Genomic DNA, 19,185 nt, shown 5'->3' with positions numbered 1-19,185 from the left:
TCACCCTGAGTCAGCTGGGATAGACTCCAGCCCCCCATGACCCTGGTGAGGATTAAGGTGTAGAGATAATGGATGGACATTCACACCTACGGACAATTTAGAATCACCAATTAACCTCAGCATATTTCTGGACTGTGGGAGGAAGCCAGAGAACCCGGAGAGAACCCACGCTGCACGGGGAGAACATGGAGAAAGATCCTGGGTGTCCTCACCGGGATGCAAACCAGTGACCTTCTAGCTGTGAGGCAACAGTGCTAACCACCGAGCCACCTTTAGCAGATATGAAACAACTAAAATCAACGATGAACTGATCTCACGATAGTAAACGTGCCAGAATGAAAGCGTCCCGATCGTCACATGAGCAGACAAAGCGCTGACGTCGGCATGCGAGGCTGCTGCTTTATGAACAGCAGGAGACACTATAGTGAAGACGTGAACAGTGCAGTCAGCCTCCGCGCTGTGCTTGGTAGTACGAGGAAATGCCTTCACAAGCATCCTTTTGTGTTTAGGAATGCAGAATGCTCACGGGCGCCCCGACCCTCCCGCTGCCCCCAGAGGACAACAGCGTGTTCATGGATCTGACTCCTCTTAGCCGGCCACTGTTCTCCACGATTCAATTCAGTTTTATTTACACAGCGCCCAGCCACAGCGTATGTCTTCTCATTTTAACGTAGTAAGGTACGAATTATAAACCAACAATCCAGAGTTTTCCACAGCATGGTTTACCATCTGTTCTATTCTAAATGAACACTTGTATTATTTTATTTACCTCCTCTCTAAACAGCACAGGATAGAAATCTAGTTTTCCCACCTGTAAAAATAGGATGAAACTAAAATCAGATTGCTACATATGAGGCGCTAAACATCCATTTAGGAACATGAGGGGCTGTTTGGGGTAACTATAGGACAAAGAGTCACACCTCTGGTTTCTGCAGACATTTAAAAGACTCCAGCTAAGCACTTCTCCTCACCACTCACATCCTCTTTGTTGCGTCAAGTCGCACCGCTTCCCTCGAACACAAAGTGCTGAGTCCTTTAGTGATCATAAGTCATTTTATTCCTCTATTTCTGATGCGTCTGTAGCAAACACTGACTTCACCAAAGAGATGAGCAGCTGATTTGAATGCGTGGAAGCACTGAGTTCCTCTCGAGGCCAGGCTCTTCTCCTGACCTTACTTGCACTACAACAGTATCTTGTTTGTCAGGCTCCCCTTCAGGGAAAGTTTTTTGTTGGTACCAACATGCAGATGGGCACTTTTTTTTCTTCTCTGTGCCGGCTGAATGGTGCCTCTTGTTAAACTGTAAGTCTGATGTAAATTAAAACCACCTTCGTGTGGATCCCGTGAATAAGAAACTCCCTTCGGTCGAAACGAGAAAAGGCCCACACAGCACACATCAAAAAGCCAGAGCGCTTCAGAGCAACACGAGGGAAAGAATAAAATGTGGGAAAAGCTCAGCAGCTGCAGCAGCGACGACTGAAACTTCAGACACCTGACTGCTTCATTGACCTCCGCTTTGTTCGTTCATTCACAAAAACTCCTGGTTACAGTAAAATCAGCTTCCATTTAATGCAGATTTCATGTAAATGCAGCCGAAACTGCAAAAAAACACACAAATTACACGGCACCTGGCCATGCAGGAAGTTTCGGGTTAATGTGCAGATGTTTTGAGACATCCTCTTTCCCCAATATGATGACGGTAAACTGAGTTTCTTTTATTCTGTAAAAGGCAGAATTAGAAATACTGGAGGAACGCTGAAAAACACACTTTTGTTTTTCTTTGGAACCGCTTTGAAGCAGAGAAACTGCCCCGATGGAGCCTGAGACAACGTGCAGCAGGTGAAGAGATGGTTCATAAAACCAAAATCATCCGTGTGCATAGTGTCAGAATAATTCTATGTTATGATCCAATGATCTTTGTGAAAAGTATGAGAATGCTGTAAATGTTCATTGCCTCTATTTCACCTGTGAGAAAAGGATAAGACGTCTTTAGCGGGTAGTGAAGTCATGCCTGCACACACACATTTACGGAGGCTGTCTTCTGTTTTCTGTATATCAGAACCAACGCTTCATGCTTTTAGTCACTTGTTCAGACTCTGTGCTGTACATGTTGCTCCTTTGCTTTGGCGTAAGAGACGACTCAGTGTACTGATTTGTAGCAGTTGGGACTCCACTGAGGAATTTTCCTAACACACCATGACACCATCGCGGCCGTTGGGCGCCGTATTAGCCTCAATAAAATATGAATAAGCATAAAAAGCTGGTGTTTGCAGCATTTTAAACCCTTGTAACCTGAACAGCTGACACCAGATTTGTGTGCTCCTGCTCATATTAATATGAATGAAACAGGATTGAAGTGGTCCCAGCATGAGGACTAATGAGAAATACAACACGTAGCCGAATGTTTGCTGGTAGCTGAGTTCTGACATCCAACCTGCTGTTTGCAAAGTTTTAACTTTTCAGCCTCTCGTTCTAACAAAATGCAGCCACACCTACAACTTCTATCACATGGTGTCACTTCTGCTCCGAGTAAACGTTGAGCAGACATTAAATAAGTCAGACGTCGGTTAGTTTAAAGCTATGAGCTAATCTGATATTCCCGCTGCCCACAACAACCGATTAAAGGTGATTCTGAAAAAACGATTATGGAGTTATTTTATCTCAAATCATCGAGTGCCCTTTGCTCAAATTTCTCTGATTTGCTTGAATCATAAACAACAGATAATCACACGAGGCACCTGTGAGCTTATCTTATATAATACATCTATCACGAGCTGACTTCTGCATCATCGAGTCTTCTGTTAAAGTCTTCTCAAAGAGGGAACTTACCAATGATGCAGATTCTAAATCACTGACACAACAAAAACACGACAGTTTTATATCTTCAGGCCCCTAAAAAACTGTTCAAATCAAACAATTTCAGGGGCTACAAACATCCCATAAGTTGAGTCCATCTTGGCGGTTGTCCACATTAACAGGAATATTTTACAAGACAAACATCTTCCTCTAAGTTTGGGCCTCTCATCCACATGCAAAGAGCCTTTCAGGTCACTCAAACATTTTTAGAAACTACAGTTAATGTGTACCATGTTCACATACATCCATTGTTGCTGTAAGTACTGAGCTGCTCCTGAAACAACAATAACAGCAGATATCTATGTTTGTTTAGGGTTCCACCGTCTACAACATAACTCTGCATTGCTGCACGCTAAAGCCTCTGCGTCTACGTCCATGTTAGCAGTTTGTAAGAAGCAATGAAATGACAGAATGTTCTTCTCTGGTGTTGGACCTGTTGACTGATCCCAAACACTTCTGGCTTTTTGATCGTTCCTGACATATTATCGTCCTACAACTTTTAAATCTTTAAAAAAAAGTGGGTCCACATGAAATTTTTTTTGAGAACATTTTATCTCGGAAAGCATTTGATATATTAAACTAAAATTACACAAATGTCTTTATGAGAATCCATGTTTTATGTTATAAAATATTCAAGCACAAAAGAGCAGAAACTGTTTAAAAAATGATGATTTAAGATGGAGTCGCCCTCTGATATTTAGCTAGTAACATATGTGTCAGATTTGGCGTCCCTCTTGATCCCACTGCCCTCTTTCCACCCGTCTTGTGCACAAATGTACACCGGCTTGATTGTGCACGAATAGTGTCGTAGCTTTACTTGGATTGAATGCTGGATTTCTTGTCAGACTGTACAGACGACATCATGAGGACGGATGTATTGAATTCGATTAAAACTGCTTAGAATCGCTAGCTTAAGGGCTCTGTAAGCAGAACTTTACTGCTTGTGAAAGCAACACTGACAATTGTTGGTCGAATGAGAATCAGATTGGAGCACACCGACCAACCCTCGACCCGTCGACCTGGACCCTACAGCTCTAGAAGCCGCGAGAACTCGGTGAGAAAATATTAGCTTTGTGATTCGGGTGGATGGTTCTATCTTAGCCCTGCGATGGACTGGTTACCTGTCCAGTGTGTCCCCTGCCTTCGCCCTAAGTCGGCTGGGATAGACTCCAGCCCTCCCGCGACCCTAATGAGGATTAAGCGGTGTATAGAAAATGGATGGATGGTTGTATCTTACCAAAGACAACGAGGATGAAGAGTGTTGTGGCCACGCCTGCTGTTATGTAGAACATGATCCTGATGTGATGAGCCAGCTCATCCATGTCGTCCACGTTTGGCACCAGGATTGGAGGCAGGAGGAACCCGATGGCACAACCGAGCTGCGTGACAAGGAGCACAGAGGACACAAAACTCTTCAGAAGTGAATGCAAATATCACTATACACCAAATTAAACACTAAAAAGCAGTCTTATAACCTTGCAGTCGCCAGTTTTCCTCAAGTCTTGAACATTTTGACTGAATATATAAAAGATGCTCGTTTCATAATCCCATTATTCATTTGTTGTTGGTTTAAACGTGCATTCAAAGTGCAACTTGTGGAACCAGCTGACATACATAAGTAAAGGGGAGACGTGTTGTTAACAGTGCATGATATGAAGATTCTCCTGGTTGTCAAACATTAATTATACAGTAAGTGATCTGAAATTAGAACAAGTTGTGCTTCTGTATCATTGACCTGAATCCAAGTCAAACGTATCAGATGAGACTTTCTGGCCCAACTGAAAAGCATCTCACATATACTCTGATTACTTCTGAATCAACATCTGTGCCATCTGGCTGATTCAGCACAACGCTTATGAATGGGAATTAAGGTTTTATCTTTTGCATTTAAGCCTCCAAACTGAAGCACAATGAGAAGGTTTCAACAAACAGTTAACACAATTGTCTCTGGACTCTCACACCAAGACACCAGGAGTCCTGTGTGACTCTGGCATGCAGTCCGGCCCCGCACAATCTACAGCACAATCTACAGACAGCTGTCAGACGGCTCTCGGCTCGCTGTGCAGACTCAGCTGGAGCTGGGGCTGAATAAACCCATATTTCACACAAACCTGGTTTCCCAGAACTCCTATGGAACAAGCAGTGGACACCTCTTCCTCTCCGAACCACACCGAAGCGAGGTAAGAAGGGATACCGAGGACAAACACAGTCGCTACCGAGCACACAAACTGGCCGAGAAAGGTGACGGCGAACATGTTGGGATCCACGCTGCCGATTTTAATCCAAGCCCCAATGCAGTTGAAGGCTGACCCAACGAGGACAACGTCCCGGATGCCCCTGTTGTCCAGGAGCCAGAGGATGGGCATAATCAGAGGAATGTAAGTGAGCAGGTAGATCATGGCCAACCAGTCGATTGCCAGGGAGTCGATGTTGTAGAAGCGCATGAATATGTTGCTTATGATGCCGTACTGGAGCCACATGAAGGCATTGCTGGCTGAGACGGCGCTGAAGAGGAACAGCATGACCCAGCGGCGGTGGTAAAGCTTGATCTCGGTCTTTGGGACCAGCTTCGCCTGGTCACCTAAGGCCTCGCTGTCCAGTCGTGACCCGGTGGAGACGCTTCTGCCCAAAGGCCCTGGACTCCACTCCAGGGAAGCAAAGGCCGGAGAGAGATTCTTCGCAGCCTTGGACCGCGGCCATTCTTCAGCGCCCAGTTCAGGATTTTCACGGTTGCCTTTCAGAGTATTGTTTTGCGGCATTTCGACCGTCCCGAAGCGGGCCTCCTGGAACGTGCGAGGTGAGAGGTCTGAAGGGTTCGGATCCGGCGTCTCAGCGGTTCGCAGTCCCGAGTGCAGACTGCTTGTTGGGTGCAGCTGGAGTTACTGTTGTCTCACTGTTGTCCTCTGTGCTGCTCATCCCATGTGATGATATTCAGCCTCCGAGCTGCGCGTCCACATATTTATCACCTTCTGTCCCGTCATGTGATGCTCATGCAAAAAAAAATCTTCCAATTCTACCTAAACCACTCCTACCAACTCCGATTTACAACACTTCTTTAGTTAAGTAAAGGGGACCATACACAGATCACAGAAGGAGGCATTTTCCTCAGTTGAACTTTAGTAAAGCCTCCTGTGAAGGATAACTAAATATATTAAGTTTGGGGGTTTACTGCAAAAGGTTAATATTTCCAAGTCTTTGTCATCGTTCACCTCGACTGTTCAGGACAACGTTTTGCGTGCAAGCTGTTGGAAATGTAATGACACACACTTTGCTTTAAGTTGTTTAGAAAGTTCTTAATAAAACTGCTCGCTCAGCGTGTGCACACACTGTGAATGTGAGGAGAATATTGTGGCAATAAAGCCACGTTGGCAATGTGATGTCTGAGATATAAGGATGTGATATGATAAAATGCACTTATACACGCGCATGTTGGGAAGCAATAAAATCAGCTATAACACAATTAAACCGAGGCCTAATCTGTCTGCGAGGTGTTTGTCACATATCATTGAGAAAACAACTGAAGTGAAACGATGTGTTCAGGCGCACCGGCTCTGTGTGGGTGACAGAAACGCTTCAACTGGGAACTTTGAATTCACAAAAACTGCAGATTTAAAGGCCTCAGCCCATCAGTTTGTTCTTATCTGTTTTGTTCGAGCTCCCGGTTACAAATCTTCCAGCGCTAAACGATGACTTTTCGGTGACATTTACTGGGAGATGATGTTAAGGTGACTCAAGTGTTGTTTGTTCTTTAAGTGTTAACTCTGATACTTGGGAGCTTAATACCAACAATGGCGTACTGCTGACCTCTCGTCTTGGCCGATCATGTGAATTTTAAAACGCCCTGCTGCTACTAATTTACACAAATAGACAGCAGCACAGTGACAGTTTGGTTTTTGTTAATGTGTGGGTATGTTTTTTTTTTTGTAAAAGTCGTTGTGAGTCATAATCGAGGAATTTGTTGTTTGTGTGGTCATGCAGAATTAAAGAAAACGAGTTTCCTGTGTAAATGCCCAACAGCGCTGCATGTCTCACTTGGAACAAATGGTCACATTTAAAGCGGTTTGAAGCTGATTTTTAACTAACTTCTGCTCATAGAGATGTGAAACAGTGCGTCTTTCAGCACGTTTTCCTCCTCATCATGTCTCTAAGTGCATCCCTGGTTAGTTTTTGGACAAATTCCAGGATCCCATCCGTGGTTTTTCTATTACACAACACATCAGAGAGGAAACATCAGCTTCACATACATCCCTTCTAAATTATGCAGTTTTTCCAATTCTTTTTTTTTTTTTTTTTTTAAAGCTGTTCTCAAAACCAGGACCAGAGCCAGTGGAGCAGCAGCTTCACATGTGCAAACCGCTCACAGCTGCAGCACATACCATGTCAGTGTAGCCCTGACATGATGGCATGACTTCAGTTTGTCTTTGCTCAGAGACACACCGTCCTGGTCGTGCTCAGTCTTGTCCAACATGTGATTCCTCCCTGTTTCTGCTCTGATCATCATTTTTTGGAAACTCTAATCTGCTCTATTCCCTTTAGGGATTTATGCAAATTTGCATCATTTCAAACAACTTATGTATTAGTTTGCTGTCTAATTAAAGCTTCAAGCATCTAAACAGGGGCTGATGAATGACAAATGCCTTTCAGGTTACAGAGCTATTATAAAGTTATTTCAACAATAGTGCCTTTAGATGTAGATTCATGCTTCTCCCTGTGTGTCTGCTCGCTGTGTGCTGCTGAAGTTGACTCTCCCACGTCCTCAGCCAGCAATGTTGTGACTCGGACGCACAGTGGATGCACAGAGGTCGCCTGAACGTGCGTAACGGCGCAAACGTGCCAAACAAACGTGGGAATGTCCTGCTGATTAGTGGAGCTATGGGATATAGGCCAAATGAGTGACCAAGTAGGTGAAGAGTTAATGTGACCCACTTATCAGCTAGGAGGGAAGTCTCTGCACCGCAGCCTACCTGATTCCCGAACACTCCGATGGAGCAGGCGGTGGACACCTCCTCCGAACCGAACCACACCGACGCGATCTTGGAGGGCATCCCGAGGATGAACACCTGCGCCAGCGAGCAGGAGAACTGTCCCAGGAAGGTGACGGCGAACAGGTTGGGCTTCACGCTGACCACTTTGATCCACGTCCCGGCGCAGTTGAGCGCGGTGCCGGTGAGCGCGATGACCCGGAGCCCCTTCTTGTCCAGCAGCCAGGTCACCGGGAGGATGAACGGAATGTATGTGAGCATGTAGATCATAGACATCCAGTCTATGGTGAAGGCTTCCACGCCGTAGAACTTCATGAAGATGTTGCTGATGATGCCGTACTGGATCCACTGGTAGGAGTTGCACAGCGAATAGGCGGTGAACAGGAGGACGATCATCCAGCGCCGTTTGTACAGCCGGGTGGGTTGCAGCACCTCGTAACCGTCCTGCTGGCTCTCATCTCCGGGGCGCTTCGCCGCGTCCTCCGCCTCCACATGGACATGGTTCTCAAAGTCCGCTTTGCCGTTGTCCTCGCTCGGTTTGGTGTCTCCCAAAGCTTGTTTCTCGCTCATATTCAACAACTCTTCTCAGTAAACTCATGGAGCAGAAGCTTCTCACTCAACCACGTCAGTTTAAAACCCTGAAACTCCACAGAGGAACTTCCAGCGCTTCTCTAAAGTGTTGCGTAAAAGACGGATCGGCCTACAGCTGTGTGCTTTACGCACAAAAAAAAAGAAGAAAAAAAAAGGCTGAGTTCAGAAGTTATGTTTGAGATCTTCAGTGTGTTTATCTGAAATAGTTCAACAAGAAACAACTTCCAGTTTGTGCGTCTCTCCCGGGTCCAATAATTCACTTCCTCCCCGGGTTGAAGTGGGTTCAGCAGCCGAACAGAGTTAAACAATTACAGTCACGGTTGATTTAATGAATGGATATGGTTGTTTGAGGTCTCAAGAGTGTCAAATAACACGTGCGGTGGCGCCTGCGGTGACCCTCCAACCCGGACCTAAAAAGCGCTTTGGGCTCTTGAAACAAGTCGGTCAACTCCGGCTCAAGGGCGGAGTTTCACGGACTGTTGTCTGCGGTATCAGGACAGCCTGTAAAACTCCCGATATCTGATGTTGCTCCAGCGCGTAACGCCCTCCAAAGTGCGGGATCTCCCCTTCTGCTCTATTTTTAGGATGTAAATGATAAAATATACCCATGAGATCGCTTTATTACTGCCCAGTGCCACAGCGCCGCGGGCACCAGGTCGTTTATTCGGATCCGTAACTGTGTAATAAGTGACAAAGAAAAGTCTCAGCTGTGTCCAAAGACAAATATTAACTCAGAGTCATACAGAGAAGTCCAGACACGGTTACTTTTCTGAAGTGCATGAGCAGCTCCTGCAGCTTGGTGTCTCCTGCTGTTGAACAGTGCCATCTAGGGACTCCCTCCCTCAGCAGAGACACACAACCAGAAGGTGGTTTGTCACATGTTCCTGTTATCAGCACCACTGCAGATCTCACAGGCCTGCTCAAGCCTGACACGGCTGAAGCTATTGTGTTAAACCACCTCAGAAGCACACAGTCGAGCCAGATAGTCCTTGTGGACGGCGTGGCCTTGACCTCTGGCACCGCAGTGAGGAGTTGTTATTTTTGACCAGGACGTGTCCTTCGTAGAGCAAGTCTCAGGGACGGCCTTCCTTCTATCATCAGGATTCGGGACGTTGTGTCTGAGAGCGGTGCTGAAAAACTAGTCTGTCGTAGCTCCTTGTTATCAGGATGGCTCAGTGACTGTCTAACAGAGAGATCGCACTGCCTGTAAGATCCAGAACTTCAAATCATGCCTCTCACATATCTTAATGACAAAGCTCCATCTTATCCTATCAGCTCGTATCATCCTAACGAAGCACCTTGATCTCAGACTGCAGCTGTACTTCCAAAAGCAGAACGAGCAGCAGATCTTTCAGGCATCAGGCTCCTCTGGTGTGGAATCCCGGTTTGGGTTCAGGAGGCCAGCACCTCCTCTGCATATAAGCTGAGGTTTAAACTGACTCAGACGACACTGACTCACCCCTCAGTTGTGCTGCCATACATTTACATGTGATCATATCTTTGTGTCTTTTCCCTCCTGTTGGTTGCGTTTTGTTCGTCAGTGTTTCTGTTCTCTCTCCCCTTCACCCTCCCCCCCGACCAGGCTCTTTGGATTCGTTGGGTTCCTCTCTATAGTTTTGTAAGATCTCGTGACACATGTTGTGAATCTGTGTAAATGAACAGACTTGTACTGCAAAGCACCACACGAACACATGAAGAACAACCCCCGCCAGGTCACAAATGATCATCCAAAAGGCATCACATTTAATAAATATAATATCTGCTGGTTCTTCTCACACATCGGCTTCATCGCCAGTACACAAGTCAAGACCTTTTTGAATACCCGTTCTTTTCTTCTTCACTGCCAGCCGTTTCTTATTTGGTACATAAAAGCCTCGTTTTTCTTTGTTGTTGTTTTTTTTAAAATCTTGACTTTACATTCTCTTTGTCCACAATCAAATCTGTCAAAAGCTCCTGAGCATTATCGATCGACATTTACATACTGAAACACATTAAAAACACGAGAAACACACACACAATAAAAATAAAAACATGACAGGATGACAGAGGTGCTCTCCATGACACTAGAAATAAGCCATTTACAAAAATATCGCCTGAGTCACCTGAACGCACACTCGGCTGTCTCCTGATGTAAACACGGACTGGTGGACAGTTCTACTCATCGAAGCCGTCGAAGTTCACGCGTGATATCAATCAGGAATAAAAAAAAAAAGCAAACAGATGAGCAGAAAGCAAAATAAATAGTTTTCGAATACCGAATACATGTTACAGTCGGGCTCTCATTGTTTTTGGCAGACGTGGCGGCCTGTCGCGTCGCTCCTGGGTCGGGTTTTTAAACAATCGTCAACACGACACGTCTCCGGTCAGTCTCTCTCTCCTTTGAGGTCAGTCGTCTGTTTTGTTTTTTTTTGTTGTTTTCTTTTTTTCTTTTTCTTTTTCGCAGCACGTCTTCAGCAGTCAGCCGGGTCAGTGCTGGTAGTGTGGGACAGCGATGTGCTGGTGATGGTAGCTGCTGTGGTGAGGAGTGTACAGGAGGTCGGGGGTCTGAGGAGCCAGGCCGGTGCACAGGGGCTCGTGGCTGCTCAGGACGGAGGACAGGTACTTGGCCTCCTCGGTCAGCTGCTTCACCTCCTTCCTCAGGGCGGCGTTCTCCTTCTCCAGGTTCTCGCTCTCCTGGAGGCACACAGGGAGAAGTTCTTTAAACAGAGCCATCATGCTTTAGAGTTAAAAAGAAGGGGCTTTAAGGTGGTGCTAAGTCAGACTGGATAACATAAAAAGCTCTTATCCAGCATTATCAGCATTATAATCCTGTTTCTGTGCATCTTTTAGTGCTTTAACTACACTGTAAAACACTGACTGTAGGAAAACGTGCATTTTTTTTTTTTTAAATCGTACAAAGAAGTTTGTAAGTTTGCAGCTATTGTGCCAAATTACATCTATTTTTCTTTTTTTTTAACAAAAAAATCTACTTTATTATTTATACAGTATTTCTTTCTGCTCACTTAAATTGCATACAAATGTACATAAAATGATAATAATTATGTTTTTAAACATGCAGCTCTTTATATACCGGTTTGTGCCGCTGCAGTTTAATGTTTCCCTCAGAATAACTGAAGGTTAATCATATTATTTTCATTTTATGTTCAACTTTTACAGTCGTCCTCTGATGTATTCATACCCGATCATGTCCAATCATCATCATTTTGAATTGTGGTTCAACAGAAATATATATAAAAAAAAACAAGCATGATGGAAATAATATTTCATTGAACAACCCTTTGAGCCAATCAGGTGTTTTCTGTAACTCTCAGTCAGACTTCTGCACCTGACATCAGCAAAGTGCTCTCATTGGTCCGGGAAAGTTTATTATTTATTTTTTTAAATTATTCTTTTCAAGCACAATTCAAAAGCAATGTCTTATTTCACTAAATTATAATTTAGCAAATTTTTATTTATTATAATTTTTTTCAGTTTCTACTTATTTCAGCGACTGCTGTGGATTTTGCCTTTTCTTTAATGGGATACATCTGAGCACGGCTGTACATTAAAACTCTATAACTCTGTATTCAAACTAAGCAACATCTGTTCATTACATCCAACATAATTCACTGATTTATTACTAAAACAGTTCAGACATGCGCTACTCTTGGATCTTTCAGTTGTGGCACCTCGCTGCAGCTCTGCGCTGTGGCGGTTCAACAGCTTTTTTTTTTTTGGGTGGAACGTGAGATTAATTGTCTCAAAGCAGGTCCGTTTAACCGCACCTGAGAGGAAAGTGAGGATTACAGGCTCGTGACATTTTGTTCAGCCGTGGTTTGCAGAGGATGACACCTTTCTGACGGGGTTTTTCCTGCATAGGGGAGCATTTCAGCGCCCACCACCGGCGACTAGACGCTAAGAACTGAGAATTTTTGAAGAAGAAAAAAAAAAAGATCCAGTTTTGAAGTTTAATTTGTTAGATAGACTTCTGTCAAATAACTTAACAAAGACTCATTGCCTTTACTGTGCATGGACCTGATCTTACTGTTGTGACCCCCTGAGGCAGGTGGAACCCTCTATTAGGCATACATTAGTGCAATACTGTGATTTTTTTGTACACTTAAGAACAAATCTGTGCAATATAGATCACAGCTTGTGCAACATAAATACTTCTCTCAGTTTTTCTATTCATGACAGAATCTGTGCGACACCACTGATGTGTGCAATACTGTTGTTTGTAGACCTTCACTGTTGCTCCATCACCTCTGCTGCTGCAACGCTGCAAACTTTCCCACTGTGGACTTAATAAAGGCTTGTCTTATTTTAAATTCTAACTAATGGATGCCTTTCCTCTGGGATTAAGTGTACCAACGCCGGGGTTTTCCTGACATCTCACGTCATCATGAGGTCAGACTTTAAACACCACACTTTGACTTAAGACCAAACGTCTATCAGATTGAGGGCTTTTAGTGCTATTGTGCAAATGTGAGCGGGCCAAGACGTCAGGTAACACGGTGAACTTGCTAAACGTCGTTAGCGCTGCAACTTTTAGCGCTTATCTCAGAGCGCCACCGGGGTGTCCTGCAGCGTCACAGAGCTGCTGACGTGGCTGCGAACACTCTGCCTTGTTTCTAAATTAGCAAAAGCCGTCATTTTCCGTTCAGCTCGGTAGGTGTGTGCGTCATCACGTTGACAGGTGATCTGTCCTGCTTTCAAAATGCATAACAGTCACTTTAATATTGAGCAAGAGGTTAAAGCTGTTGGTAATCACTGGATGAACTAATTATTTCATGCAAGTCTCTGCAAGTCGGTGTTCGTGTTGCACAAATACGACAACTTGGTTGGACAACTCTACTGAATCCAGAGAATGAAAGGTACGGTCAATTACAAGTCGCTTTATCAATGAAAATTAAAAATTAGAGTAGAGATTTCCACAATATTTAAAATGAACTGCATGCCTAATTAACAGTTTTTAAGTTTGCAGAGTTAAAAAATGAAGTTGCTCAAGGAACTGACTTGAAAACCTGATCTGAAGGTGAAGCGGTACCGGTCCATCCAGGCCCGCACATCCAGGCTCACCAACACGTTCTACCCAAGTGCAACATGGGTGCTGATGCACACTATTCTGAACTATTTATCATATATATTTATTATTCATATTACACTAAGAATTATCTATAAATATTATATATTATATATGATTTACAATCATATCACTATTATTATTTATATTATTTATATTTCTCATATAACCACAGTGTTCTTACCTCAACAGTGTAATATATTTACTTACTTATTTCCTTATTTACTTTATATTTATTTACCGTTTGGCTCCTACCTTGCTCTCCCCAACTCTACATACTTCCTACTGGCTCCTTTTATAAATATATTCTTATTTGTCTTTTTTATATTTGTATTTTGCACTGCTGGAGTTGTCTTTTAATTCCTTTATACTCTGTGTATGATGACGACAATAAAAAGCATTCTATTCTGTTTAATTTTCAAATATTCTTTTTAAAGTGACCTCGACTTAAATTGTGTTTCAAAAGAAGAAATGTGAGTTTAAATGACACAATATGAAGCTGATGCAATAATCAGCATTATCATGTCAGCCCAACCCGTCGGAAATGATGTTTACAATCGAAAAGGTTTATTTAAGTCAGTTAGGAGGTTTTTATTAAGTGTTTGGAATAAGTTCTGAATGACTTTTTAGACTGTAAACATGATGCTGGTACACTTTGGAAAACTGCTGGAAGTAATTTTGCCATAACTATGAGTAACTATTTAAAACACCAGCAGGCTGCATTTATTTTCTCCCAGAAGCCGTTTTATAATCAGCAAGTCGATAAAAGTTGATCGTTTCCACTATAATAAAGGACCGAGTGTTTCTTTCCACAGTAAAACCAACGAAGGCTTCAGCTACTTGTGAGCTGGTGTTAAAAATCTACCGAGTGCCCGACTTTGTTGAAAGTATAAAAACGTGTAAAAAGGTGTCAGAATTGTCCTCAAGCTTCAACGTGTGGCTGCAGCAGCATCACAGTCTGAACGCTTGTATTCTGACGCTGTAGGTGCAACATTTTCCAAAACAAGTCGAGGCGTCACGTCTTTCTTACTGATCAAAAACTACAAATAGAGCACACTTTACGTCAGCGCTTGACACGATTTTTTCGTTTTTGTGTGGGAATGGTAGTGCAGAAATCTTCCACTTGGTTAATGAAAAGGTCATCTCGGCGTGGCCACCAGATTATACTGCTGAGCTGTGGGGCCTTACTGTCACAGAACCTTTGGGCAAACCCCTGTACTTGCGTCACTTAGCCAAATACAGCCCACTGCTGTGAACGCTTTACAAGAAGTGACTGCCTTTTTTTCTCCCCTGCTGCCCACGACGTACAACACTCGAGCTCATTTACACAGAAAAAAAAAAAAAAATACTACTGAAGAAACAGGAAACAAGCTACGGTGTCATAGAGAGGGAAAATTCACCTTCCTGTTTATCTACTGAGACGATGAAAGCCAAACCGCAGAATGTGTTCTGTGGTCCCCTGGCGTTCTCTGTGACTGGCAGGCTTTAAAGAGACTGATAATGTGCTCCGGATTTCACGGGAAGGATTCACATCTATCAGTCGCTCTGGATCTACTACTGCCTACAAGTGCGGCTTTTGTTAAGGTCAAAACTTCCTCGGCTTCAACCGATAAAGTTCACAGAAAAACACGATGGCTGACGGGGAGCCTGAGCCTTCTGTTCTCGAACGAGGAAGTCACATGGTGCATGGAAGCGTGGTCAGTGTGTTGAAATAGCAGGTAGATTTACTGTAAGCGTTCGACAGACGTGTGCGCTTGCAGAGCTCGCTCTCAGGTGCATCTTTTTCTTCTTCTTCTTCTGCTGCTGCAGAAAATAACAGCCGAGCGACTAACAGCCATCACGTAACAAAAAAACGAGCTCAAATAAAAGACAACAATGAACAAAGAGGCGAGCCCGAACACACTCCCTGTCGTTGTACGCGGCGCTGCAATCCCTGGCGCTGGATTCTGCTGCAAAAGGGAGTGATTGCCCACACGTGCTAATTTATTCCTTAAGCTTCTGCAAGCACGGAGCGGCGTCCAAGTGTGCAGCCCAACAGAAGCCATGACACATCGCCACATGGTCAGGTAGCATTCTGTAAATATAGCACCATGCAGTCCTCCGGGCTGCACGGCCGCTTAGAGGACAGTCGTGTTGATAAATCGACTGTAAACTGATCAGGTGGAAGGCCTTCCGTCTGCACACACAGCAGTCCTCTCTATGTCGACGACAACCTTTACGTATCCTTTGAGTTAATCTTATCTTCTACTTGGATTTCAAATCAGTCAAATCAGGTTTATTGTCATGTTGCTGTACAAACACAGCAGCACAGGCGAGATGAGAGATCAGGATCCAACAACTTAAAGCGGTTTAAATAAACAAGTGTTTCAGCATCCTGACAGCTTGTGGCATGAAGCTGCTGGAGGTGTTTGTACCCAACATGGCAGCAACACACACACACACTGCAGGATGTGCTGAGGTTGTATTGGTTGCGTCAAAGAGCTACGAGTGTGTCGCTTGTCGTGTTTGTTGTGTCCTCACCAAGTGAAGGCTGTCAGCTTTCTGGGTTTGTCTCATCCTGCTCTTCTGAGCGGCGAGTCGGTTCTTCTCCCTCCGCATCACCTTCTTTACATCGTCTGAGGAGCTCTGACAAAAGACCAAGAGCCACAGTTAGTGCAAAGCCACACAAAACTCAAATCGAGCGATCAGGAGAGTTTCCTGCACCTGAGAAGAAGAAGAAAAAAAGTGAATTTGCAAGAAGCTCTGTGATGGCTTTGAAGCTGCTGTCAGTGGTTCTCAGTGGCGGGATTATGCGTCAGAATGGAAGCGTTATCCGTCTTAATGACAGTTTGACAGAAGATGAGCTTAACATTAGTTGTCATGCGAAGGGCAGGGTTGGGGAGTGGCTCAGTGTTCGGTTAGGTGCAGCGCACACCCTGTTTCATGTCCTGAGCGCTTCATTTTCTTGGTATCACAATAACTAATCCAAATGCTGAGTCAGTCCTGCATCAAAGAGATAACCAATAATTCTGTAACAGTCTTCTGAACTGCATCACTAAGAAACCCCCCCAAACCGGTAGATGCTGCTGATAGAACTCACTGAACTAAAGTTACCATCAGGCCTTTAACACATGTACAACATACCCCCCCAGGCTTGGTTTTGCAGAGAGAAGAGCGCGCTATGAGGCTGGCACACGTGAAGGCAGCGAGCTGGGCGGCAACTCACATGCAGCCAAATGTACAGTACACGCTGTATTTAACGCACTGTCTGTTCCCGACAAGCTCTCCAATCATTCACAGTGGGCAGACTTGCAAAAAGAAAGAAAAACACAACAAAGGATTCCCACTACTTGGGCAAGTGATGAATCTTGCAATTCACAAAAGCCTACACTTGAAGCAGCGAGTCATGCCTCCAGCCCATGTGTGCATGTGAAACCCTGAGAAGCTGTGAAGAGGAGCCAACGGAGCCAGGACGAGCGCTCCTCTGCTGATGGATGCTGCCCACCAAATGTGCACAAAAAGCGGTGCAGTTACGCAGAGGTTTGGGAGGAAGACGTTGCCGTTTAATTCACAAGATCCGCGTCTCTGTGGATCCTCCGCGGGAACAGGAGGTGCTGGAGGGAGGAGAAGGCGCACTTACCGGTCTGCTTCCAGGTGATGGAGACTTGTAGCTGGTGTCATTGCTGTCAGAGCCCTGAGCCATAGCCAACCGCGGCGACTGAAACCGTGCGTCTTTGTCCACTTCTGCTTTGTGTTTCTGAGTGTGTGTGTGTGGTGTGGTGTAAAGTGTGTGTGTGCCGACAGAGAGAGAGAGAAAGAGAGAGAGAGAGAGAGAGAGAGAGAGGAAAAAGAGCGAGTCTCTGCAGCAGAACGAGTGCTGAGAAGAACTTGGCTTACCACTTAATGAGTAATGAGGCTCTTTCTTCCCTCTTTTCTTTCCCTTTCTGTCACTCCTCCTTCTCTTTCACTCTCTCTCTCTCTCTCTCTCTGTGACACACACACACACACACACACACACACTGTGAGACTGGCTGTCTGTCTAATTAGCTCTATCTGATGTGGCTTCTGGTAAGAATCTGGGTAAGTTGCATTAGACTGGAAGTCACATGTCTGATGGAAAGTTAAAGCACATCAGGTAATGGTGTAAACTCCAGAAAAATAACAGAGTGAGAATTCACTGTTTGAATACAGATCTGTGGATATTCACGGTTTCACATATAGTTTCACACACAAATTAAACGCCCACATTGTGTTTAAAAAAAAAAAAAAAAAATGTTTATTAGCAGCACAATAAAAAAAAAAAAGACCACATGAACTTTTTCTACAACCTTTGATTCAAGTGTGCGCGACGGGGGGGCGCGCGTCCTGGTGCATGTGTGTCAAACGTGCATTATGGGCATTCCCTCTTCCTCTTTTTTTTTTTCAGCAGCCACACACACGACGCTGCGTTTCGACCAAATCCTCCAGAGACAGCGCATCCCAAAAGTCCACATGGATGACTGGGTCGCGCCTGTTTACGCGCGCCTCGTGGTGCTTTCCAGATCTGTGCCACGCGTCCACGCTTGTGCGACACGCCAGCTGCAAGGAGGTGAGGCAGCCGTCGAGGGCTTTTGGCGTTGAGAAAATGCTCAAGGGGCTCCCCAGAACCCCCCTCTTTCACAATTCCCTCACTGTCTTTCGCTCTAAGTGACATGTCGAAGCGTGGGGAATCTTCCAAGAAATGCACATTTTGGGGACGGTACGTACTGGAAATAAAATGTTTGCATTGTCAGACTATGAATTTAAATAAAAAAAAAAAAAAAAATCTGTCACGTGTGTCCGTCAGTGACTAACAAAATGCATCTAAACGCAGAGTGTGACGAATCTAAAGCTGCTGTGCCCTTTACTTATTAGTCCTTTTCTTGTTTGCCCCCATCACGAGATAGCATTTGGTGGTGCAAGAACAAGATTTTCTTGTGAGAAAAAAAAAAAAAAAAAGAATCAGGACTAAAACAGCTTTGCTTGGCAGAACAGTCCTCCCACACAAAAACATGTTCTACCATCGCAGGAATTTTGAAGAGCTTGGGCAAGGGCAGACATTTCTAATACTTGGCATTTAACGCCGTCCAAAAGAGTTTAGACTGTAAAAAGAAAAGAAAGAGAGAGAACAAGGAGGAAAGCTGATTAGTCAAATTCTGCTTTGACCAAGACTGAGACACAATGTGGTACAAATATAGAGCCGGGATCAAACGAGGCCCGATTACAGCCGCAGACGAACCTTTAATGACCTAAAAGGGGCAAAGAGGCGCTGCTCAGAAAATCAAAAAGAACTCACTAAGCTACAATCTCAAGATGCGTAAGGTGTTTTGCGATTTCTTTCTTGATTACGTGTCGTCAGTTTTCTGCTCATTCAAGCTCTCAGAAGCAGCGAGAGGCTTCGTAGTGGCTCGTCGACGGAGTTCAGACGTCCATCGTGAGTCAGATTTAGTAAAAACAACAGCTGAGAAGTGCACTTTTGGTGAATTTTAACTGCTGCTGTTCACACTCCTCTTCACCAGGCCTGGAAAAACCCTCACAGGGCCACTTATTTAGAGAGCAAACTCACATGCCCTCAGCTGTGGTCTCTCTTCCTTGGAAATGCCTGTGGGAGGTTTCTAATAAGCACCGAAATTAATGAAGAATCCTTTAGACGCTGACGACTGCAAAAATACCAGTACAGCGCATATTGTGAGGTAAA

The 19,185-nt window shown here is 44.5% G+C and overlaps 2 protein-coding genes across 6 annotated transcripts in view; both read right to left on the bottom strand.

Moving 5' to 3' along the window:
• The window catches only part of flvcr2b (FLVCR choline and putative heme transporter 2b), a 27,974-nt gene extending 19,133 nt beyond the window's left edge, over nucleotides 1-8,841 (bottom strand). Inside the window, exons 1-2 of one of the 3 annotated variants that reach the window (XR_520505.1) lie at nucleotides 7,820-8,840; nucleotides 4,093-4,234 (exon numbers count right to left, since the gene is read on the bottom strand). Coding sequence is in view for 2 of the 3 variants with exons in the window: in XM_008290393.1 (XP_008288615.1) it covers nucleotides 4,093-4,234; nucleotides 4,967-5,614 (790 nt within the window). In the remaining variant the exon portion in view is untranslated. Of the gene's footprint in view, nucleotides 1-4,092; nucleotides 4,235-4,966; nucleotides 5,650-7,819 lie in introns of those variants that run through there. The other 2 variants (XM_008290394.1, XM_008290393.1) reach the window with 2 other exon arrangements.
• A 1,307-nt stretch (nucleotides 8,842-10,148) lies between these two features.
• Nucleotides 10,149-17,434, bottom strand: batf (basic leucine zipper transcription factor, ATF-like). Of its 3 annotated transcripts, none has more exons than XM_008290392.1 (3): nucleotides 17,367-17,434; nucleotides 16,011-16,115; nucleotides 10,149-11,101 (listed from the first exon to the last, which is right to left on the bottom strand). In XM_008290392.1, exons 2-3 carry the CDS (start codon nucleotides 16,086-16,088, stop codon nucleotides 10,895-10,897), a joined length of 285 nt encoding a protein of 94 aa, XP_008288614.1. In that variant the 5' UTR covers nucleotides 16,089-16,115; nucleotides 17,367-17,434; the 3' UTR covers nucleotides 10,149-10,894. The 3 variants fall into 3 exon arrangements, with proteins under 3 accessions (XP_008288614.1, XP_008288612.1, XP_008288613.1); XM_008290390.1 differs by lacking the exon at nucleotides 17,367-17,434 and adding an exon at nucleotides 17,110-17,305; XM_008290391.1 differs by lacking the exon at nucleotides 17,367-17,434 and adding an exon at nucleotides 16,194-16,558.
• Between the last annotated feature and the right edge of the window lie 1,751 nt (nucleotides 17,435-19,185).

Source organism: Stegastes partitus, unplaced genomic scaffold (assembly GCF_000690725.1).
Source record: "Stegastes partitus isolate 25-593 unplaced genomic scaffold, Stegastes_partitus-1.0.2 Scaffold670, whole genome shotgun sequence".
Taxonomy (NCBI): domain Eukaryota; kingdom Metazoa; phylum Chordata; class Actinopteri; family Pomacentridae; genus Stegastes; species Stegastes partitus.
Note: the sequence above shows the minus strand (reverse complement) of the source record. Positions and strands in the feature narration are given on the sequence as shown.